Below are 25,321 nucleotides of genomic sequence, written 5' to 3' on the forward strand. Positions count from 1 at the left end.
CCGTTCTGCCTGCCTGCCTGCCTTCGTTTGTTTTGGAGCAGCTTCAGCTTAGTAAAAGAGGCGAATAGTTATTATTCTCAGCCGAAGCTGCTCCGAAACAAACAAAGGCAGGCAGGCAGGCAGAACGGAGCACTGGATTGAACCTGGATTGATTGGCGGCGGGGTGGGGGTGAACAGGCGCTTCGGGGGAGCTGCGCCGACAGGAAAAGCCACCCTGCAGGCTCCTTTGAAGCAGTTTCTTCCTGGGCTGGTGGAGGAGCGAGAGAGTGACTGAGAGAGGAACGAGGCGGGAGGAAACCGAAGCCGCTGAGCCAGAGAGCAGGACAGGCTTTGGTTGCTTCCTCCCTCCCCTTCTTTCATTTGTGTCCTTGATCCCTGATCCCAGCAGCATTCACCGAAGGCGAAGAAAGCCGCCATTTTTTTTAATTTTTATTTTCTTTGCGGTCCGGTGCAAAGTGATCCACGGACCGGTACCGGTCCGCGGCCCGGTGGTTGGGGACCCCTGTCCTATAGCACACAACTCCCAGCTTCACACTGCATCACTAGTGACATCACTACACCTCCTACCTACTTCAAGATTGCCATTTTAGCCCACCAAAACTAGATAATAATACAGTAGCTTCTTTCCATACCTTCTAATCCCCTCTGGTTATCAATTACTTCTGAAATTCATTGTTGGAAGATAAGGGGATGACCATCCCCTTCAGTGAGCTCCCAAATCAGCTCTGGCACAAAGAGGTGGGGAAGCTATGTTTTTGTTAAAACTGTCCTTTGCCAGTTAAAAATCAAAACCACTCTAGTTGATTCTTTTCCAACTGAATCAGCTTAGGCTCAGGGTCCTTGTATTGTTGAATTATGCTAAATTGACCCAGAGGTGGTCCTGAACAAGAATGATGCATTGTTGCTAAGACCATAAAAGGATTAGAGGGAGTTTTCAAGAATGCATATATGTGTGATGCAGAAACTGTATCTGACTTGTTGCTGGCTTGGCCTTCATCTATGCCTACAACTTACAGGAACTCCCTAGCTCCTTAGGGAGCAGGGAAGGAAGGGTGGGGTGGGGGGAGAGGCAGACAAGGAAATGGCCTTTCATTCTGTGGCATCTACTCATTTTCTACATTTCCCTCTTCCATGTCTGACCTTACACTTGGTAAATTCTACATCTTGGTCTATCCTCCAAGGAATAAGAACCCGTAGAGCTACGTGCCAACTGCTGTGTTCCAGGAGCTACAGCATATGCAGCTCAGAATCTGTGTTATGGGAAGGGATAATAACCATTTGGTCCGGCCAAGAGAAAAGAGAAAGTTTTCTTTAATACGAAACAAAACAAAAATTCCCAGCCAGGGAAACTCCTGTGGCCCAGAATCTCTTGTCATTCATTATCAGCAATCTCTCTCAGTTAACTCACCAATTTTCTTAGGAAAGAGGCCTCAAAGGAATAGTTACTGTTTTCATTTTTCTTTTGTTCTCAACTTCATTCTTTGTTTTTGTCCACATTCTTTTGACATGATGAATGAAGATTTTCAGAAAACTGCAGGACAGGAGGGCGGAAGATATCCAGCAACATAGATCATGGAGTTAGGGTTTTGAACTTAAGAACTTATGGGTACTTGTGGAAAACTGTTGGGACATTAGTCTTCTTCCTCACAAATTAAGCTAAAATCAGTTTGTGTGTTTAAAGAAAGATTAGTCGCAAACATATTCCCCTGTGCCAGCATAAACAAACCAGCTTAGTAATCAAGGAACCAAACCTGTCACGTTATATAATTAAAATAATTTTTTCCCAATTAAATAAAGACTGGTCACTCTAAACCCACCCTTCCCTAACTTGGTGTCTTGTATCTTTGTTGGAGTAGTACTGCTGGCAAACTTATCCATGCTGCTTCCTGGGTTTGATTGGAGTTGCAGTCACATTTTAGAGGGATTGATTGAACAAATTGAGGAATGCTTTTCTAACTCGTTGGCTTTAGAGCAGGGGTCTCAAACTCAATTTACCTGGGGGCCGCTGGAGGCAGAGTCTGGGTGAGGCTGGGCCGCATAAGGGATTCCACAAAAAAACGTTGTTAAAAAAATATCCTCAAATGTTATACTTTCATATCATGGTGGGGGCCACAGGATATCGTCCTGCGGGCCGCAATTGGCCTGCAGGAATGAGACCTCTGCTTTAGAGTGAAAGGCTTGCATCAAAACAACAATTAGGCATGCTGGTTAGCTTTAAGTAGCAGACATGCTTAGTGTTGCCTATGTATACCGTCCCTTAATCTCTATGCATTCTCCTTAGGTCTTTGATTTTTCACTAGACTTTGATGATGTTGCAGTACTAAATGGAATGCATGATGGGAGACATGTTTCCTGGGATCCAACCTCAGTTGTTTAAATGCAAGGTTTGTCTGATTTCTTATTGCAAGTACTGGGCAAGTTATTTATTAGTGCTTTCACCCTTTGCAATTCCTGCCAAATTACAGAGAATATAGAACTTTGTGATCAGCCCATAACTTCTGTTTCATCTATACTAGCTTTGCCTACAAGCTTACATATATTGGGGAGGGGAGGATGAGGTTTGAAGCAGGTCCCTGCTACAGAAGCATAATTTCCCCATTTTACTTAACAATTGTGCTCTAAATTTCATAGGGATCATATAGTGTATGCTTATAACTGCTTTATAGCTACTGAATTCTTAGGTTCACCAGTTTTCTTTTTTTTCATGCTGTATGGTGATTTATTTCTTTGGTTTACATCCAAACCATTTAAAATAAGTATTTTAAATATAAATAGTTAAATATAAATTTATTTATGTTGGGATAGCCTGCATATTGGGATACCCTTCTTATTTTCCCAAAACAATCAATCAAACAAACAAATAACCTTGTGAGGTAGGTTGGACTAAGAAAGAATGGCCAAGGGAGGTCTACAGTTGTGTCTCCAGCACTTTCAGTTGCACTTCCTGATGCTTTTTTTTAGTCGGACCAGTTTAATACATAGTAAAATCAAGTACATCTTGCCTAGTATTGCCTACATTAAATGGCAGCCATTTAGCCAGGAGCTTTGCCCATTCTACCTGCAGATGCCAGGGATTGCAAAGATCTTGCAATTCAGCAATTTCCCTTCCCCTTTTAAATTTCTCTTTGTGATCTTACTCCTTTTCTCAGCTATCCTCTATGATCTCTCTTTCAGGCGGTAATTTTGTTAAATGTATACTCCTTTTTGTTTTTTGTCCATAGGGTTAGTCCATTTTTATGCAGAATTTTACTATTTTAAATACTTGATTCATCTTCTCCTTATCTCATTTTTTTCCATTACTTTTCCTTTTTAGTATACTATTTTCCTTCTGTTGCTTCCTCTTTATTGTTTATTGAGTCAGAAAGCTCATACAACAAAACCTATGGTCCCCATGACTAACCCGGATTGGATCCTGCATTAATTATTTTTTAATACATTTTTCGTTCATTTTCTTTTAGCTTGTAAGTTCTTCCTTTCCTAGAAGCATTCTCTTCCAGCATGCCATTTTTCTGTTATGAGCCTCTGGTTTTATGCAGTCTTGCTGTTCTTCCAGCTTAATACAGGGTATTTTCAGTGTAGCGATTAATGAATTCCCCAAGATCTTTTCTCCTTTGACCGGCATTATTTTCTTCCATCTAACTAAGGTTTTGGCTTGCTTTCTGTACTTTCTGATAGCCTTGCTTTTCTGTCCTCCAGATTCTGCTGTTCTTGTCAATGTGCCTTTGAGCATATGTCACTTCCATGTTCTGCCCCCACATAGCTTCTCTCCCTCAACTAAATCATGATCTTCCCTTCAGTCACTGAGGTCCATATCTTTAGGGTCCCTTATCCTTGGAAATGGATACTGTCATTAGACCAAGTGATCCATCCGATTATTACTTCGTAGGTTTAGTCCAGTGTTCAGAAAGAAGTGATTATGCATCAATTTATTCAGCTCTTTTTCTACATCAATGTCTGTTGAGCACCAAATACCTTGCTCTCCAGAAGGTTTCATTTTCTACTGTGAACAATTGATAGTATGGCAAATCTCTTGGCTTGTATATTTGACAGCCATATCTAATTGTGGACTTCGTCTACCAGTTGATGAAATATATTATGCACCTCTAATCCTCATTCCCATGCTGTTAGTTTTAGTAAAAACAGCAAGACACTCCTTGGCTACTATGCATTCACCTCTTAACATGTTGAGAATATTTATAAATTGAAAGAAAAGAGATGCCAGTTCTCATTCCATCATTCCATCTGCTAATTCTGTCAGAGTGAAGGCATCTCTGACCAGTTCATGTGGCCAACAACATTCTGTGGCCATGGATAAGCAGAAAAGTTGAACTATCAAGCTGTATTCTTGGATTATTTTCCATATATATCCCAATATAAGAGAAGTTTAATGAAATACATTCATTTTTATTCAGCACTCCAGGGGCGGGATTCAAATTTTTTAACAACCTGTTCTGTGGGCATGGCTAGATGGGTATGGCTAGGTGGATGTGGCCATGTGACTGTGTGGGCGTGGCTTCTTTTTTAGCAGCAAACCCCCCCCCCAATTTTTTTGCCTTCTGGGCCTCAGGGAAGCCTCCTGGGGGAGCGATTTTGCTCCCAGAAGGCTTCTGTGGGGCCCAGGAAGGCAAAAAATGGAGCGCGGGGGGGGGCGCATAGCATCCGCCCACCCCTGTGCCCCCTTTTGCCTCCTGGGCCTCAGGGAAGCCTCCTGGGCAAAGCAGTAAGACAGCAAGGGGGATTCCGGCACAGCTGATCATTCGAACAGCTGATTGTCGGGAGGGCGAAAAAATAAATACCTTAAGGAGTGACTGGGCGGGGGAGAATGCAGTCAGCAATGTCGTGGATGTGCGGGATGTGCATGCGCGATAAGGGCTGAATGGGAGGGAAGTGGCAGGCAGAGAGGGGCAGGGCCATCCAGGGTCACGATTTGCTGGTTCTCCAAACTGTGCAGGTCCGAACCGGTAGAATCCCACCACTGAAGCACCCCTGTTTCATATCTCACTTGCCAGACAACAAGCAGAAGATAATTCATTTTTTTCTAGATAAAAGCTAAGCAAAAACAGTTTGTCATGATACTGAATCAGTAGCCTGGATAATAATGTTCTCCATTGCTCTTTGTCGCACCTTGGCTTCACTCCTGACTGACACTGGAAATGAAGAGTAGAATGTAGGGTTTTTATTTGGGAAAGTGACTTATTTAGTATTAAGATTGATGACTCCCTGGACATGGTTCAGAGCAAATAGCAAACCCTACTTTGTCCCTTCTTGCAACTAACATTGGTCCCTCTTTTTCCTTGTTCATTGGCAACTAGGTTTTCCAACATATATACTCTAAGTCACGGGTGTCAAACTTGATCACATCACATGACATATGGTGACATATCACAATGTTTTTTGCCTTTGCGGAGCCAGAGTGAGCGTGGCCTGCACATGACGCATCCAGCCTGCAGGCCGCCAGTTTGACACCTCTGCTCTAAGTGGTTGGCTCTGCAAACCACTTAGGACTGTAAAGTACTGTGAAGCAGTATATAAGCCTAAGTGCTATTGCTGTTGACCAAGCTGCATTCAAGGTGTGTGGGCATCCATAACTAATGCCCTCTGAGATCTTAAATTGTATTCTTTCTTTATTGAATTTTGAGCTAGCTCTGCATTGGACTACCATATTAGTTTAGATTACTTTAAGAATTATGCCAGAAGGTCTCTCCCTCTCCCTCTCCCTCCCTTCTCGATAAAAAGTGTCAATTGAAAATGTTCTCTAGAAATGGAAATATATTTTACCAATCCCGAGAAAGATAGCAGTCTTAGATTTATACTGAATATTCATAATCTAAATTATTTCTTGAAGAGTCTTGGTCTAGAATCTGTTAAGTGTCGAAACTCTATGAATCCAAAGGTATCACTTTGCATTTTGTTTGAGTCAGGCCATTTTATTGCTTTACTTTTTTGCAGTATCTCAGCAATAATAAGTATATCTATATTCCTTCAATGTCTAAACAACACAGTAACATTATAGACTGAATCCTTTCCCATGGTTTATGACTTACGAATCCAGAGGATTCAGCAGGAAGTGCACTTAGTTCTATAATATGCATATTATAGAACTAAGTGATAGCTCCAATATTTTTTACATTTTAGATTCGATAAAAGTCTCTACGGGTGCCTCACAAATATCTTTTGTCAAAAAACTCCAGTTATCTATCATCCAGTTCTTATGATTTTTTGCAATTCCAGAATTTAGAGTTAAAAAGAAAAAAGGAAAGGGATGTGCACCAGTATATGATATGAAACACGTACATGCAGGCGTACAGTGTTCAGGAGGAATGAAAAAGTGCAACAGGAGGAAGGAGGGGTTGAAGCAGGCAGGCAAATATTAAGAGGCATCAGAGAACTCACTATTAGTATCATATCTATCTTAGCAGGTCTTTTTCCTAATTGGTTACAGCTGTTTCACCTGAATATATGGACTGTCGTTAGATATAGTTGCATATACAGTTATACTTGTTTATTCTGTCATAAAACTTCAACCTTCTCAGCCTTCAGCAAATCCTCCAGGTGTATTGGAACTAAGATTCCATGAATTCACATGACTCCATGTCTACAACCACTTTACCTCATGAGTTGTTTATACATGAAGTCTAATATATGCATACGTACATATTTGGGGGCATCTTGAGAGAAAACCTCTGAACATCATGATGAACTGTGTTTCAAGTTTCACTAAAAGCTTTTACTCAATGTGGATTTGGGGTCAAATATGGTAGTGCTCTTGGAACCTTATTTAAAAGCATACATTAATAGTGGCTTATAATGCAATTGACTTTTAGAAAGCTCTATTCGATTATCAACTTGGTATTTGGTAAGTAGTCACATTGGCCTGATATTTTAGGAGTTCCTGTATCCAGAAGAGTATGGAACGTCTGACTGTGATTTATATTGTTTTAGGACTTCCTGGAGCAGTTTTCCCACTGCTGTGCTGTTTTAGTTGTATCACAAAAAAACATGTTCCTTGCTTTTTATCAACACCCAGCTTGCAGTGGGTTGGTATTGTTTGTCCCTGAAGCTTTTTTACTACAGACTTCAGAGACTCCCCCCACCCCATTATACTTTCCAGAATATTCTGTCAGCATTTCAAAGAAAGTTCAAGATTGTTTCTTGAGATATATATGTATTCATGTTTTAAGAGAGAACTGTAGGATTAAATTCATTTCTCAACCCCCCTTTCTCTTTCAGTGTATCTTAAATTAATCTTCATATTACATTTATGCATAATATTGAGCTAGGCTGTTTAACCACATTGTTTTAACCAATAAGCGATAGTTGCGAATTCCCCTCATTCCATGCCAAACAGAACCATTATGTGATTGCAGGCTTAGTTTGGACTCACTTAAATCATTCGTTTAAATACAACCATGTGCAAAACAGACCAAGAAACATGGTAATTTATGGTCAGGATTGGCCCCCCAAGAAACCCAACGTTCTTGGATTACTTACCTTATACCAATCATCCAGAAAAGCAGGTTACTTTTCACTGCCTGAACAAAGATTATAGTTTATAGAGTGACTCTGTAGAATGGGACTTTTCTAGGTACTCCATCTCTAATAAATAGAGGTTTTTTTAAAAAAAAAATAGGCAGCTGGTCAGCTTTTATAAAGGAGGATGCAGCACTGGCTAAGATAGTGAAGATTATACACTCAAGTACAGAGCAATTAGCTGTTGACAAATAACATTACTTAAAATCTGTGTACACTATTTACATTTTGAGCTTCTAGATATAGAGAGATATTTATCTTGAAAGGGGTTATGGCATGTCCTTTCCTTAAGAGTTTTTTCCCCTTGGGTCTAGCCCTACTTGACAATTAGGGTCAAAGTCTCCAGCCTTCTCCTTTTGGAAGAGACACAACAATTGAATGTTCTAGAAGAAATGGATTATTGGATTCCTTTCAGTCAGGTTTCAGCAAACTGGATTTATTGTCAGCAGTGAAAAGTAGGGCTGTCAAACTCACGTCACAGTGGCATCATGTGACTTATCGGGACTTTTTCCCCCTTCACTAAACCGGGCAGGGCAGGGCCAGCATGTGACGTATCTGGCCTGCGGGCTGTGAGTTTGATACCCCTGGTGAAAGGGATAATACTGCCCCAAGAAACCAACTCTTTGACTTGAGTATTCTTCTTCTCACAGTTATTGCTCGATGGTTAAATAGAGGTTTGTCCCATTCCAGTTGGTGCACCAGTTGCTGCCTATCTGGAGTGGTAAAAGAAGTTCCCAATCATAACTCACACTTTCATTGTTAACCAAATGGATTACTATAGTATCATTTATATAGAGCTTGTAACCTACAGTTGACACATAATCCAGCAGTTTGATTGTTGAATAAGGAACATATTACCCCACTGTTTGAGCCTTGTATAACTTGTGAACTATATTGTGGGCTGCCAAGTGTCTTTTAATTGTTATAATATAAAAATTAAATGAACCAATAAACATGTGACATGGAGTATGATTGATTCTCTTTGGAGAGTGAGTATGGAGATGCTGTTTATATAACCGCCATATTCTGTGGCAGCATTGAAACTTTGCACAACAAACCAGTATATATGAATTCAGATTTCTTTTTTTAAAATAAATTTTATTGTTCTTGTACACTTTAAAAAACAAAATTGATCATGACATTAACAGAACTGTAGCATCATTATACTTATCCATCTCTTGTAGATATTTACATTAATATACAGTACGATATTATACAATTATATACGTTTATCTATAGTTATCTTAACTTCCTTTATTTCCTATTTTCCAGCCAATTATACTGCATATCCCAAATTTCACGATATTCCGACTCTTCTTTATCTTTTAATTTTAGAGTCAACCTATCCATTTCGGCACAGTCCAAGATTTTTTGAATTACCAATTCCTCAGAAGGAGTGTTATTATGCTTCCAACATTGTGCATATGTTATTCTTGCCACAGTTAATAAGTGGAATAAAATATATTTAATCTTTTTCTTGTATTTCTTTTTAAATATTCCTAACATGAATAACTCAGGTTCAAATTCTATTTGTTCTTTTACTATTTCTTGTAACCAGTGCCTAATTTTAGACCAGTATTTTTGGGCTTCAGGGCAGGACCATCACATGTGGTAGAAAGTGCCTTGTGCCTTTTTACACTTCCAATATGCCGGGTTTGAATTCAGATTTCTAAATGCATGCATGATATGTGGAACCCTGGCCCTATTATCTCAGAAGATATTAACTGATGGAGTCAGAATATGAGCATATTTTTCAAGTTTAGGTATTTACCTAATTAAAGATCCCATCTCTGCTGTTGCAACTTAACATGTGATGTGGCTACTCCACATTGTTGCTTTTGTGTTTCAGGCCAGCATTAAGTAAATTTTAGGGAGGGAAATCAACGTGGCATGTTTGTGTACCTATATGAGCTAATTCAGCAAGGAAATTATGTGAGGGGCTCCACTTCCCTTCAGTTACTGAAAGTAACAGTTGTGGTTAACTATTTCTTCTTCCTGGGTTCCATTTTGTTCACAGAACAAATGTTGCCTCCATATATTTATTGTGAGTAAACCTACTTAATGCATACACGTATAGGCATCCCCTATGAAACAAGTTCTTTTGTACCAGAATTTGTAGCTTGATCTCTTGCAGAAGTGGGTGAGAGGCCTTAAGGGCACAAAATGAAATAACTCTAGAACTTTGGAGTAGGTATTAGAAAGTTGAAATGTTACAGTCAATTCATTTGGAATGTTTATCTGAGAAGCTGTTTTCTATCCCAGAGAGCCGTGGTGGGGGAACCATGGCCCTTTTATGACCTTTGGACTTCAACTTCCAGAATTCTTGAGACAGCATGGCTGGCTCAGGAATTCTAGGAGTTGAAGTCCACAAGTCATAAAGGGGCCATAGTTCCCCACCTTATAAAGTAAAGATGCCCAACCTAGAGCCTCCCCACTCCCCATTGCATAAAAGTTTCCAACATCTACTCAAGCATGCAACCTGATCCTAACTTTTAATCTGAGTGAAGGAACAGAATATTAGATTCATTGAACTTATCATTTCTTTTGAATTTAATTACATTTTAAAATTACTGTAAGCTATTGAATTACAGGTAGTTCTCAATATATGACCAGTTTCTTAAAACTTCTCAGAATTATGACAGACCTGGAAAAAAAGTACTTAAACTTGGTCTTGAAGCTATGATTATTACCAACCTTATGGTCATGTGATCATATTTTGGCTGCTTGGCAATTGGTTCACATATAGGATTACTTGCAGCTATCTGCGGTCATGTGATCGCATTTTGTGACTTTTTTTTGCTATTTTGCAGCAAAAATATTCATTGGATAAGCTGGTTTCAGATTTACAGCCACAAGATTTGCTTAATGACTACAGTGATTTGCTTAACAACCATTGTAAAAACACTTGTAAAATCGAGTCCATTAACATTAGTCACTTGATTTACAAATGTAGACTTACATATACCATCCCAGGCTCAATTATAGTCTTATCTGTATGAAGTTGCCAAATGCTATTTAAACCATCTCTGTTAATCTTCAATGCAGAAACTCTGATTTATATACTCATATGTAACTAAATATATACATACAAGTTTCGAATTCAAACTTCAATTTTCAAGTATCCCTTGGTGGCGCAGGAGCTGCGGTGGCGTAGTGGTTAGAATGCAGTATTGCAGGCTAACTCGCTATTTCCTGCCAGGAATCCGATTCTGACCATCTCAAGGTTGACTCAGCCTTCCGTCCTTCTGAGGTTGGTAAAATGAAGACCCAAATTGTTGGGAGCAATATGCTGACTCTGTAAACTGCTTAGAGAGGGCTGTAAAGCACTGTGAAGCAGTATATAAATCTAAGTGCTGTTGCTGCTATTGCTATCCCAGACAGATGGCTATTTAACCTTCATTTGAATATATCTTATGATGTGTTCTGTTCATTGGAAAACTTGATGCCCACCATTTTTTAATTACCATTCTCATAAAAACCACTCAGCATGAGCAGTGGTTGGGGACTATAGGTTTAGTAATTCAAAACATCTGGAGGATGCCAAATTGCTAATCACTATTCTAAGTAATCTGAAAGAGTGTGTTAAACAAATAAAAGAGGAAGAACACAGAGTTCCCTACCTCTGTTAGGAGTTTCATAGGGTGCTGCTGTTCAAGATACGCATGAGCAGTATGAAATCCCAATTGTGTTAGAAGCAAAAATATACTGCCAAGGGAGCTAGCTGTTTTAAAAGACAGTTCTAAATATGCAGATTAAAAATGAGCTCCACCATGTTTTCTGTTAACAGAATATCATTTACTGGTTAAGATTATTTTGTTAATATGACATAAATGTACATACACGTATTATTCCCATATAAAATCAATTTCAGCTTCATTCTAGCCATACATACCGGTACTTCAAATGTGGGTTGATATTTATCCTGAGGCTACTTACAAAAGCTGTAATTTTATGTATATCTGTTTATAGCCTTCAAATGTTGATATAAATAAAACAAATGACACGCATTTGAGTAAACTTTCATAGGCGGCAAGCATGTTTACATTTGGGGAATCTATTTTCATCAGAGCAATTAGCATGACTGAAATATTCCATACCATCTAAATCAGGCGTGCCTGACCCGCAGGCCATATGCGGTCCTAGACAACTAGTAATGCCATCACACAAGATAATCAAAATATTTTCAAAAAGGAAGTTTGTTATTTATATAATTAACTATATTGTATATTTTATACACAGCCCAAGACAATTCGTCTGCACTCAATGGGGCTCAGGCAAGCTAAAAGTTTGGACAACCATGAACTAAATGAAATGCATTAATATTTTTAATGTGTTCATCTCATATTTTCTGCTGCATGCTTGCTTAGCATTGAAGAGTTTCATTTTGCAGTTTTTTGAAGACCTGAAGCCCCCTGGCTTTTATTTCATTGTTCTACTATTTGGCAAAGACATTTAGAGACTCCCAGGAAGTGGATATCTGAAAAACACTGTGGTAAAATCCCAAAGATAGGGGTGCCACAAAAAAGTAATTTAGGATGCTCATTCCTGTTTAGAAGAAAATACCTTCTCAGGGGCCCCTTTAATATTCCTGAGAGACAGATAGAGTATGAAAGCTATTATTCAGTATCTCATAGGAGTAGTTGACAATTCAGTCATTTGTGTACTTTGGACCTTAGGATGCTCTTTTCTTTGAATCTAAATTTTTCAGCTTAGATCGTCCAAGTATGAAGCTTTGCTTTCCAAAATGTGGACGTTGGCTTTTGTTATTCTATTTATGGACATATTGTTTTATGGTATTAGTGAACTGATTATCATGATACATTTTTGGCAAAAAATTCAACAGGACTATTATAAAATATTTTGTGTTGATTTGGTACAGACTTCCATTCATACTGCTGGTTTCTACCATGACTTGGCTTCTAAAAACAGCATTTTTCAATTGGCAAATTCATCTACAGTGAACAACAAAGTTATCTTCTTTTTCATATTCCTCAGATTGCAGGCTGTTTAGTTTGTTCTGTTGGAGCTATTAAGAGTGGAGCTAGACTTAATTTATATTGACCAATGCCCATTATTTATTTCCATAATAGTTCTTCAGCTTATGATTATAAGATAAACCAGGTTTTTTTATTATAATGTGAAGGGACTTTGAGGTTTTCTGGGGATGGAAAAGTCAGATTATGAGTGAATGGTGAGTATTTTTATAATATTGATGCTTTAGTGCCAAAAATTACATTCTGATTCAAATTACGTCCCCTTCCCACAACCAACTTAAAATTAGATCTGTCAATCCCCCAGTCTTTTGGACGGGATAAATTTTCTAAGAGCCTATCTTCCGAGTGATAATTACAATCATCAGTGGTAAATGGCACATTTCTTTCTTGGGTTGGATGAGAACATCCCATATTTATCATCCCTGTCAAAGGCAGGGTATTTGGGGGTGTATCCTGGCAAGTGCAAAGGGAATTATTTGAAAGGGTTTGGGTGGCCTGGATCTTTCTAATTGTAGCACAGCAGCTGTATATATGTATATATGTATGCGTGTATGTGTGTGTGTGTGTGTATATATATATATAAATAAAAATAAAATGGCTGCTAAGCCTGACACACAAGATTAAAAAGAACCCAATACACAAACCTGAGGATGACAGATGAGATTCTGCCGAAACATCGCTATAATAAAAGCACAAATATTAAGACGTGGGAAAATACCTGAAGAAACCTAAATACCATACATATAATATACATATAAATACATATACATATACATATACACATACACATATACATACATACATACAACATACATACATACATACATACATACATACATACATATATATTCTTAAGTTTTCGGTACTTACATGTATGGTATTCAGCTTTGTTCGGGTATTTTCCCATGTCATTATAGTTGTGCTTTTAAAGTTGTAGCAACGTTTGGCAGAATCTCATCTGCCATCATCAGGCTTCTGTATTGTGTTCATCTGTGAGTCAGACTTTCACAGCCGTTTCAAACGTTTCAAAGTCTGACTCACAGACAAACACTATACAGAAGCCTGATGAGATTCTGCCGAAACTTTGCTACAACTTTAAAAGCACAACTATAATGACGTGGGAAAATACCCAAACAAAGCTGAATACCATACATATAAATACCCGAAAACTTAATAATAATTTTATATATATATATATATATATATATATATATATATATATATATATATATATATATACACACACACATACATACATACATACATATATACATACATACATACATATATACATACATACATACATACATACATACATCCCTATTTTTTAGAAAACTCAATATAAAAACATAATATAGTTCCTTTTTCTCTAGGATGTTTGATTTTACTCGAAAGCATATGAAAATACAAGAAATAGTAACCAACTTTTGACCAAAGCCTGGTTTTTTTTAACCGCCTGTGGCAGCACGATCAACATGATTTTCAAGGGAAGGGAATCAAGGGAATCAAGAAGTGAATCCATCAGACCTAGTTCCTATGAATTTGGGAATAATATTTTTTTCCAAAATCAAATTCCAATTCAGTGACATCCACAGAGGGATCAAAGCAGACAAAATAGTGAGTGGAGCAGCACTCTTCTTTGTTGTGGATGTAACACTGATACACACGCAAAAGTAGTTAGGCTTGGATTGCAGCTTTTCCAGTTTCAGGAGAAGAGCTTTGGGATGCCCACAGTTTTGAACCAGAAGTTTTTTTGGGAGTTTTTCTTTCAGTTCCTTGGTTTAGCTCTATTTTTTACTTGTTTGTTTCCATCTAAATGAAGCACTATTAAATAAATCAGCTGAACATAATTAATGCATACATAGGGCTTTTCTTAGGCTTTGCACATAGAGAAACTAGAAGATTGATTGCATTTTAATCCTGATTCTTGGAACAGAAATAATTATGCAGAGCCCTGAAATTTGGTGGGAAGGCTGCCTTCTTTAAATACTGAAAATGTCACAAATTTTAGCTAGAGCAGTAATGGCAATGTTTTTTAAAGAAGAAAAGAGCAAAATCAGTTTTTTAAAAGTGAATGGAAAGAATGTGGCCCTCTGTCCATCCAAAGTTTTCTGTTCCCGTTTGGATCTTAATTTTCTCCTTATTTTTAGGTGGCCTGTTTTTTTTCACCTCCATCTTTGTTGTATCTCCCCCTCCTCCATCCACATCTTGATGAAATGTAGCTCAGACCCTTGGTTGAACAAAAAAATAAAAAATAAAACCAATGGTGGCTTTAAAATGCACACGTAAGGGATTTCTAACCAAGCTCACATATGATTGCAGAGAATTGAAGATGCTCCTGCCCCTTTCCTAGCCCACAACTGAGGCTAAAATATAATTATGTCACCACTATATAGGCAGTAAACAGGCTGCAGTAATTATAAGTTCAGAAGCCCTCAGAGTCAAAATATATGTGTTACTGGCCTGATATGCTCTGGTAAATACCAGTCTGTTTCTTTTTAAAGTGGTACAATGATGTTACGTTGACAGGAAAGCTAGTGACAACTCTTTTTCGAAAGCTCTGTTCCTGGATGAAAATTCTTTTGTGGATATATAAACAAAGCCTGCCCGTGGTCAAAACGTTTTGTATTATCTGCTAAGAATGAGCAAGTTTTATTTTCAGATGACTCCTACTTCACTCTGGAAGGCTCCAATGAAGGCAACCGCTTTGGAAAAATCAGATTCTTGAATATGCTTCTCAGGCTTCTGAAAAATTCAGTACTTCTAAGGGAAAAATTGAATTTATTCCCTTAAATCTCTGTTAGAGTTGTGTGAAATATCTGAGGAAACCTTCCTTCATCTTTCCCTTACAGGAGTATCTTTTCTCTTTCGATATCTCATTTGGAAAATTAAAACAGGTATCTGGCATTCATCAAAAGTCCCCTCAAAAGGCTCTAAATCTGAAAGGATTTAGAAGGATAACTATTTGCACCAGTTATCACTAGTTTTGGAGAGCTCATTCAAAACAGATACATTAGAATTAGTGATTAGATTTTGAACACTTTATTTTCATGCATCAGTAGTATGGGGGGGGCTTCACTTGTACATACGTGTATCTGTGTAAAATTGTTAAAACTTTTCCAAAAGATACAAACTAATACAAACATAAAAGAAAGAAGAAAAGAAAGAAAAAAGAAAAATCAAAAAGTGCACGAAAAGAAAAAAAAGAAAAACAGGAAAGGAAAAAGATACAAAGCAGCAGCTTCCAATATTCTTCACAGCAGTTATTACAATTATATTTTAACCTCTCTAAAGTTATATTATAATACCCTTCTTTCTATAATCTATCATGTCTAATAATCAAACCATAAATCACAAGTTCATTTTTTCATTTTAATGCAAAATTGCCTAAGAAGTTTCTAGTAAATGTAAATAGTGCCTTTTCTCTAATTAAAGAAGTTAGTTTATCCATCTCAGAAAGATCTGTCAATTCCACAAACTAGTCCTCCTCAGTGGGTAGTATTGAAACCTTCCCTCTTGGTGCATATAGTAATTTTGCTGCCATAAACTTATATTGAAATAATCTTCTATGGCAAAGGCTTCATTTGTTTTTGTGATTTGAAAAGCAAATTGCAGCCTTTTAGTTTTGAAGTTGCATTGCTTTTATTCCATTTTCAAACAGCTTCATTTGGATTGTAGGCTGAGGTTATTTAAGAAGGCAGAGAATTAAGTGTCAATCCCTAATAAGCTATTTGAAAAAACAATATTCAGATGATGCAATTTGAGTTGAAGGTAGGGGTGGGGATTCTACAGTTTGCATCTATTTGCTAGAACTGGTTGTTAACATTCTAAGCAGTTCGGTTGTTAACCAGTTGTTAGAAGAAATTACTGGCCTAATCCTGTAAAGAAGGCAGGAAGGAAACATTCTGATGTTGCTTACAGAAACTGCCTCTCCATTAACCCTTGTTACATTCTTGGTAGGACTAGACTTCCTGTCTCAGGAACTTCTCTGGAGTTTTTCTTCTCCTTTGCTGGTACTTTGCTTGTGTGGAGTGACCATTCAAAGTTACAATGGTACTGAAAAAAGTGACTTATGACCATTTTTCACACTTACGACTATTGCAGCATCCCCACAGTCATGAAGAGGCCAGGCGAGGAGATGTGTGCCTCGATGTGAGTGATGTTGAGTTGGCCACATCCAGCCAATAACATGACCACCAAGAGTCACATGACCACCAAGCCACGCCCACTACCTAAGCCATGCCCACAGAACCGGTTGTTAAAAATTTGAATCCCACCCCTGGTTGAAGGGAGAAGTTGGAAGTATCAGCTGGCTACATGCCACCTTGGCAAGATTAACAAAAAAACATAACATTTCTTTGATGTAATGTTTGCATCTGAATCACAATATCTTGGAAGATTTCAGGTGGTAAAAGTTGCATTCAGCTGGCACAACTTGTCATTTCATCCATTTTTATCATGTATCCTTTTTTAATGGAACATTTTTGGAACTATTCTGTTTTGTTTTGAATAGTCGTTTCTCTGCCATTTTATTTGAAAGATTGATGGACATTTAGTTTTCAGTTGTTTTATCTTATTTTTAAGGCTCTGTTTCCCATTTGATGAACTACTGTTCAGGACCAGAGAGAAATCTCTTTAACAGCCAGCTCTTACAGGAGAGTTTAATTAGGACAAAACATTCACTTGAATGATTTCTCCTTCTAAGAATTTCTGTTTCTTTTGTTTTTATAGATAACTGTCAGATTCAATTAATATAACAGCAATATATTTGGAAAACCTGTCTTCTGTAATAAATGAATTTATTTCATTTTACATACTGTATTTGATACCATTCAAATATAAAAATACCATAATAGTGACAATATGAAAAGGGTAGTATACCAATGGGGTTCAATGATGCTTTATAACTTGAAATATTATTTAAGCTCTCATAATGCCTAAACAAAAATGTATTTTAAGTAAATTTGAGTGTTTCTTCTAATGGGCAGTCAGGGTTCCTGACCACTGAATTTTGGACATGACAGCCTTTTAAGACACTTGAAAAACTATGTAAGGTTTTGTTTCCTCAGAAATGAACAGTTCTTTCATCTTGCTATGATCTCTGATCAAATTCATTTTGCAGGTTTTTGAAACAGTACAAAGGAGGGGGGAGGGGAATCTATTTTCTGGAGATGAAAGTATGATAGGTCTACCTACCAAGGAACAGCAGCAATTTTCCTCACAGACTTCTATATCCAAGCTTGAAGGAAAAACACCTATCTCTCCAATACAAGTAATACTAGTTTATATGCAGAAGAAAAATTGATTGTGCAGTGGATTGATTGTAAAAAAAAACATTTAATATAATGCATTGAATTTATTCTTTCATTATTGCTTTCCAGGTCTTTGATTTTAGGCTTGCAAAAGAAGATATGGAATTGCTTGACTCCATGAACGTCAATAGAAAGTTGGTCTATCTAACTTATCCATTATGGAAGGGATAACCCATGGAGTGGTTACAGAGTGGCTGAGAACATGATGACTTCTGGATTCCCCCAAGCTTGTCTCTGCTATTTACTTAATGCATTCATAGCTAATGCAACTTAAGTACTTTTTGCACAAACCTATCTTTCCATATTAACCAATTATTAGGCTACTGTCTGGAATGTTCCCATTTCCAAGCTCTCACTAAAGGACTTTTCGGGAAGTTGTAAATTACTCTTGAGCCTAACTAGAACTGAATTTTTAAAAAGTCATTGCTAAACTTAACTCAGCTGGAGCCCTGTTGGTTTTGGCCATATGTGAGACAATTTGGAGTTTGGAATTGGCATGGTAATGAAAATTAATGTAGTTAATTAATATTAATGTCTGATTAATATTTTGTTTAGCTACTCTTTTTTTGCATGGAGGTAACCAAATGAGTTTAGAACCATAAATTAACACAATTGCAGTCCATTTTCTTGTCAATAAACAAGTTCAAACCAATGTTCTGGGAAGATTCATTTTAATCAAAACTGTTGTGAGGAGCAGGTACTTATCAAGGCAGTTTGTGAAAAAATACTTGCTACAAGTTTTCAGATATTAACAATGGCTATACTGCAACTTTTTTGGACCAGGGGACAATTAGATTAGGGATCTTGTAGTTGAAATACTACACCCCCAATGTTCCATGTGATAGCCCCTTAAGAAGCACCCATGTCCACTGATATTTTGTTATAGTTCTAACTTCAAGATTCAGATCTTGATACTTTAATGCCAAATTTGAACAAAGTATATAGAACTGATCAACTCTGTAGTATAATTGTATGCTGTAGTAAGCATGGGTGTGATTATTCTTGAGTGCTAGAGATCTTTTTGTGAACATGCTGTCATTTTGCTAATGATTGCATTTTGTATTTTAACTTTCATATACAGTAACTATACATAGATAATATTGTACTATAATACTGCAAGCTGGCATAGGAGATTCTGCTGTGGTCTATAGATACACATTTCTCTTCCTGAATTGTATCATTCAAAGTTCTGAATTGTTCCAAAGTCCTGGAATTTTCCCTCCACAAAGGGTGTTTATACAGAGTTGAAATATGCCATCCAAAGGCATGTTCACCAGGAACAGCTTTTTTGAACATTTTTTAATCTTTATGCTATTTGGGGAGTGTATGTTGCATCCCTCAATACAGCTGAAGGGTGCTAGGTTATGGAAGGCTGCTTTGGGGGAATAAACGTTTAAAAAACCAGAGAGAAAGTGGAGGCTACCAGTACAATTGCTGGTCAGTGTAACTGGATGAGGTAGAAAATCCACAATGATGCAAAGTCAAACACCATCTGAGTGTAGGGGGCTGAACAGCACAAGCAGTGTGATGCAAGCCCCTCCCCTATTATATGTGCATTGTGATATCACAGAATTAGAGATACAAAGAATTTGAAAAGGTGCTTTGTTCTTTTTTTCACAAACTATTTCATAGTGGAATGAATGGGACTTCTTTTCCTGGCTCCCATTTATTCTGCTTGGCTATTCTTACTAGACATCAATCACAACAGTATTTTGCAAAACTTCAGCTTACTGGAAAAAAAGGAAAGTGGTAAGGATGGATGGGCATACAGATAGTCCTCAATTTACTAACCACAAATGGAACCCAAACTTCCATCACTAAGCAAGGGGGTCACTAAGTGAGTCATGCCCAATTTTATGACTGCTTTTGCTACGGTTGTTTAAACAAATCACCGTGCTTAAGTGAGCCAACTGTCTAAGCAAGTCCAGCTTTCCTCAATGACTTTGCTTGTTGGATGGGAAGGTTAAAAATTGCATGTGACTTTGGGATGCCACAACCATCTTGCTGATTGTCAGGAACTGGGCTTGGCTAGTCTAATGAAGAGAAGGACCAGGGGAGACATGATAGCAGTCTTCCAATATTTGAGGGGCTGCCACAGAGAGGAAGGGGTCAAGCTATTTTCTAAAGCACCCGAAGGCCAGACAAGGAATAATGGATGGAAACTGAACAGGGAGAGATTCAACCTGGAAATAAGGAGAAACTTTCTGACAGTGAGAACAATCAACCAATGGAACAGCTTGCCCTCGGAAGTTGTGGGAGCGCCATCACTTGAGACTTTCAAGAAGAGATTGGACTCCCATCTGTCAGAAATGATATACGGTCTCCCGCTTGGGCGGGGGTGGGAGTTGGACTAGATGACCTATAAGGTCCCTTCCAACTCTGATTATCTGTTATCTGTTATCCAAGTGTCTGAATGTTGATCACGTGACCTCAGGCTTGCTGCAATAGTCATACGTATGAGGACTGGTTGTTGAGTCACTTTTTTCAGTACCTTTATAACTTCACTAAAGACGAAAACAAATGGATCGCATTAAGTATTTCCATAGGTCTCCCCCTTGCACTATTTTCATGTCTTCAAGAACAAAGATATTCAACCCCATTTGCCTTCTGCCTGGAGCAACTATATGTACTTTATGTTATTGGGAATATCTTTGTTTCTGAATTCTGTAGTGCAACCATATTCTTTGTAGCGCATAGAAGAACCCAGATGTAGATGCCAATCTGCTAGTCTGGTGGAATAATAGAATATAAGGATTGGAAGAAAGCTTGGACATCATCTACTCTAATTGCCTGCCCAGGACAGGAATCCACAAAGACCATCAATCGATGGCTATCCAAATGCCACGTAAACATCTCCAGCAAACAGCAGTCTTTATTTCATCCAAAGTCACTTTACATTGTTGAACAGCTCTGTTAGAAAACTTTTCTTGATGCCTAACTAAAATCTACTTTGCTTCCTTGTAATTTAAACCCATTGTTTCTGCCTGTGGCACAATTCTGAACACTTCCATCTCATCTTCTACGTGACTGTGGTTCAGATATTTAAAGGCAGCTGTCAAATCTCTCTGCAGATATAAACATAAATTTACCCAATGCTTCGAACTGTTCTACATAAGGTTTTTTTAAAAAATCCAAGCCCTTTATTATCTTAGATGCTGTTCTATGGATATATTTCAAATTGTCAATGGCTCCAAATATAGACATGGTGTTCCAGTATGATTCAAGGCAGAGGGGAGTAACACACACACACCTCTTGATCTATAACCTCCCTTTTGATCTATAGATTATACTACCACTGATGCAACCTAGGATTACCTCTGGTTGGATGGGGAAAACTAATATTATGTACCTAGTAAATCTTTTGTGTACTTATATAGTGCTGAGAAGAAATTTTGTAAATAGAGATGATGCAAGAGGCTTGGTGCTTTTTTATTTACTTATTAAAACGATCTAAAAATTATGTAATCTAGCTGAAGCAGAGAATCAGCCAGGCACCACATCATGAGGAGTGCTTCAGCACATTAGTGCTCAAGGGCACCAAATTGTGTATGCAGGCAATCCTCACAACCATTCATTTAGTGACTGTTCAAAGTTAGGACGATGACTGAAAAAAGTGACGTGTGACCATTTTTCACACTTGTGACCATTGCAGTATCCCTACAGTCAAAATTCAAAATTCAGACCCTTGGCAACCGACTCATGACGGTTGCAGTGTCACGCAGTTCCCCTTTTGTGACCTAACAAAGTCAATGGGGAAGCCAAATTCACTTAACAACTATGTTACCAACTCAGTGATTCACTTAACAACTGTGGCAAAAAGGTTGTAAAATGGGGCAAAACTCATTTAACAACTGTCTCACTTAGAACAGAAATTTGGGCTGAATTGTCATAAGTTGAGGACTATCTATTTGGGACAAAATGTGGTCAATATATTGTTTTTTGCAGAAGCAATTTTGTGTGTATGTATGTGTGTGTAAAATAGCGTATTCAACCAAGTGGGACAACCTATGTTTTTTAAATGCACTTTTTAATGTCTTGTTTAGTTTTGCTTTGTTTCTTATATTTTTTCTCTTTTGGGGAGTTTGTTTTTTAAGTTTGTGAATAACATATTTTCAGAAGCAATGTATGCCTACTTTCTTTTCTCCTTAAGTCCCACAAGACAGGGGACTTTTTTGTCTTTATTCACAGGGTTAAAATATTTTCTATAAATGAAACTTTTATATTTGATTATAAGATATCTTGAGACACCACATCTCTCAATTATGGGATATATTATTTGGATATATTAATCCCTCCTTCATATATGGTACGTTGAGCCCAGGGTTCCAAAGAAAGGGATATCTTCTGCTTCTTTGTGTTTCTGTTTACTCTGTAGCAAAATGTGCAGTTTCTGATTGTGTGGTGGTTGCAAAGACCGTCTTCAGGTTCATTTTTCTTCCCTTCTCTGACAGTTGGAGAATAACGGTTCTCTTGTCTGGGTCGCATTTTCTGCTAATCTCAAAAAGAGTGAGGGTATATTGTGGTCATTCGCAAAGAGGCATGGAACAATTGAAACTGTTAGCACACCCAAAAAACCCCACTCAACTCTAAAAGTTTTGCTTTGAGATCAGTTTTAACTGTCAAGATGGGTCGACCCATTTAACAAAACCGGAATTTCTGTCTGAATCAGTTTTATGATATTACTGTCCTGTGGTTAGGAGTTTTGTTTCTCACTCCAAACAAAAAGATGACAGTTTCTTTTAGGCAATCTTGTATGTATGTATGTATGTATGTATGTATGTATGTATGTATGTATGTATGAGATAGTAACATATACATGTGTGTGAGTGTGTGTATGTTACTATCTAATAACCTAGATAAAATTATTTATAGCAGAATCAACCAGCCGGTCCATTTATTTAAAGCACCAATAACTTATTCTTGATAAAAGTTTTCTAGAACAAATGACATCTGAACAAAACACAAAACAACCTTATGCTTACAAATGATCCTTTTACTTTCAGATTTTATATTGCATGTGTTAAAAATAGGAAGGAAGGGTTCTTAAGGGTCTCGTAATTTATGAAATTTATTTCATTGATTGTATGAGGCTTCCAGAGTAACTTGGACAGTGTACAAGTTAATAAATAATAATCATATTCAATCCCAACATGGAAAATCAGATTGGAGGCCAAGGTAAAAAAAAATTAAGATCAGCTGCAAGTAATTTAAAAATCATGAAAGATGAACAATGGAAGAATGTAAGAATCTACACAAACAAATACATAAACTAATCAAAAGTATTGGTTTAGCACCAAAATTGAAGCTTTGGAAATCATAAAGCAACAAATAACAGCAATAGCTGGGAAAATTGAGCTCTAGAAACAAGAAAATTGATGACAATTCACTATGCATTACATCCCTGTAGTGATTATATCTGCCCCATAGAAATGGAGGCAGAGGTTCATTTCAGGTCAAACGAACTATCAAAGCTGATAAGTGTGCATGGGCTGATTATGTAAAAGATAGACAAGAACAAGCATTGACCAAGTTAAAAACTGAAATTTAACAAAAAGTGAATATTGAAATAATGTAATACAAACAATGGTGCTGGCACAGAAAAACATTAAATGGTCGATCTTTACAAAAGATTGAGGAAAAATTGGATAAATCACTAGAGCTCGTATTTATCCAATTTTTCCTCAATCTTTTGTGGTTAGAATGTAGTACTGCAGGCTACTTCTGCTGCCTGCCAGCTGCCTGCAATTTGGCAGTTCGAATCTCACCGGGCTCAAGGTTGATTCAGCCTTCCATCCTTTCAAGGTTGGTAAAATGTTGGGGGCACTATGCTGACTCTGTAAACTGCTTAGAGAGGGCTGTAAAGCATTGTGAGGTAGTATATAAGTCAGAGGTGTGAGGTGGTATATAAGTCAGAGGTGTCAAACTCATGTCATGGTGGCATCACAAGACATAACAGGACTTTTTCCCTTCACTAAACCGGGCATAGGCCTGGCCAGTGCATGACACATCTAGCCTGTGGGCCAGGAGTTTGACAGTGCTAGGAACTAGTCTAAGTGCTATTCCTAAGTGCTATAAAATATGACAATGGCTTACTATTGGAATATTAAAAAAAGAAACTGAAGGCTTACATTTTGACTGCTCAATAGCAAGTTATTCAAACTAATGCAATCAGGCTCAGAACTGAATCAAATGATTCAAAGTGCAGGTTGTGCAAAGAAGCAGAAAAAAAAGTAAATTATATACTCAGCTTCTGCAAGAAGATCACACAAACTGATTATAAACAATGACATAACACAGTCACCAAATGATTCACTGGAACAAATGTAAATATTACCAGTAAAGAGAAATTAGTGGGAACAGAAAGTTGTAAAGGTAGTCAAAAATAAGCAGGTAAAAATATTGTGGGATTTCTGGATACAGACTGATAACATCTTGACTCACAACACACTAGATTTAATGTGGTTCAAAAGAAAAATACGTAGATAATGGATGTGGCAATACCAAGAGATAGTAGAAGACAAAGAATTGGAAAAGATCACAAAGTATCAGAAACTGAAATTGAAAGGTTGTGGCATGAACTGGCCATGGCACACTGAGTGGCATACCAAAAATCTTGGCTGGCACTTATAAAATCTGAGCGCTGAAAAAAATCTCCACCTGTTCAATTGCAAAAGGCCACACTGCTTGGATCCTCATATATACTACATTAATACATTGCATCATAAGTTCTTGGGAAGAAATATTGCACATGAAGGCCAAAACAAACTAAAGAACTGGCAGCTGTGATTTCACCTTCTTATGAAGAGATTATGACAATAAAATAATGTCTGATTTGACTGATAACAGTTCTTCCGCATCCTAAAACAGAGACTTCTTGTATCCACCCACCCAGGAAGCAAGAGATGCTCAGGACTGAACTCGGAATAACAATGCCTGTATTCTCTAAATGACAACATTCAGTCCTTTACCAGGAAGTTTTTGTGAATGTTGTATACAAGAAAGAACAGCCTGACTATGAATTAAGGAGACAGGATTTCCTTAACGACACTGTCTTTTATTTCAAAAGGGAAAACTGGTAGCAACTTTTGTGACTAACAAATTGCATTAACAAGCAGTTTGGTGAGGCAAAGCTCACTTTATGCAAAGTCAATAGAGAAACAGTTCACAGGAGAAGCTAATCAGAAAAGATACCACTAGAACCTGATTTTTTGGTCTCTGATCTTTGATTAATAAACTTGATTTGATTTGATCTGATTACTGTAGACTAGCGTGGTTCCTTTCCTATTAAGAAGTCAGTCTGCTGCTCTTATCTCATGCTTTGAACCCAAGTTGCTGAAGGTAACAACTCTCTTGTGCATCTGATGTAGACATTGTCAGCATCTGTCTACTGGAAACCCATTTCCACAAAATAGAAAGAGGGAAAAGGGATAGAAGGCAGATTGTATCCAATCCTTGCCTACAGATAATGTGTTACAGATATGGCTA

The 25,321-nt window shown here is 37.6% G+C and overlaps 1 protein-coding gene across 3 annotated transcripts in view; it reads left to right on the forward strand.

Moving 5' to 3' along the window:
* LOC113414762 (putative oxidoreductase ZK1290.5) overlaps nt 1-18,488 on the forward strand; it is a 74,274-nt gene extending 55,786 nt beyond the window's left edge. Inside the window, exons 7-8 of one of the 3 annotated variants that reach the window (XM_026671780.2) lie at nt 2,282-2,384; nt 17,906-18,488. In XM_026671780.2, the coding sequence (XP_026527565.2) occupies nt 2,282-2,377 (96 nt within the window). In that variant the 3' untranslated portion in view covers nt 2,378-2,384; nt 17,906-18,488. Of the gene's footprint in view, nt 1-2,281; nt 2,404-17,905 lie in introns of all 3 variants that reach the window. The other 2 variants (XM_087960739.1, XM_026671779.2) reach the window with 2 other exon arrangements.
* Nucleotides 18,489-25,321: the final 6,833 nt, after the last annotated feature.

The sequence above is a fragment of the Notechis scutatus genome, chromosome 3, assembly GCF_049901735.1.
Source record: "Notechis scutatus isolate UNSWTSFEM ecotype Mainland chromosome 3, rNotScu1.2, whole genome shotgun sequence".
NCBI lineage: Eukaryota > Metazoa > Chordata > Lepidosauria > Squamata > Elapidae > Notechis > Notechis scutatus.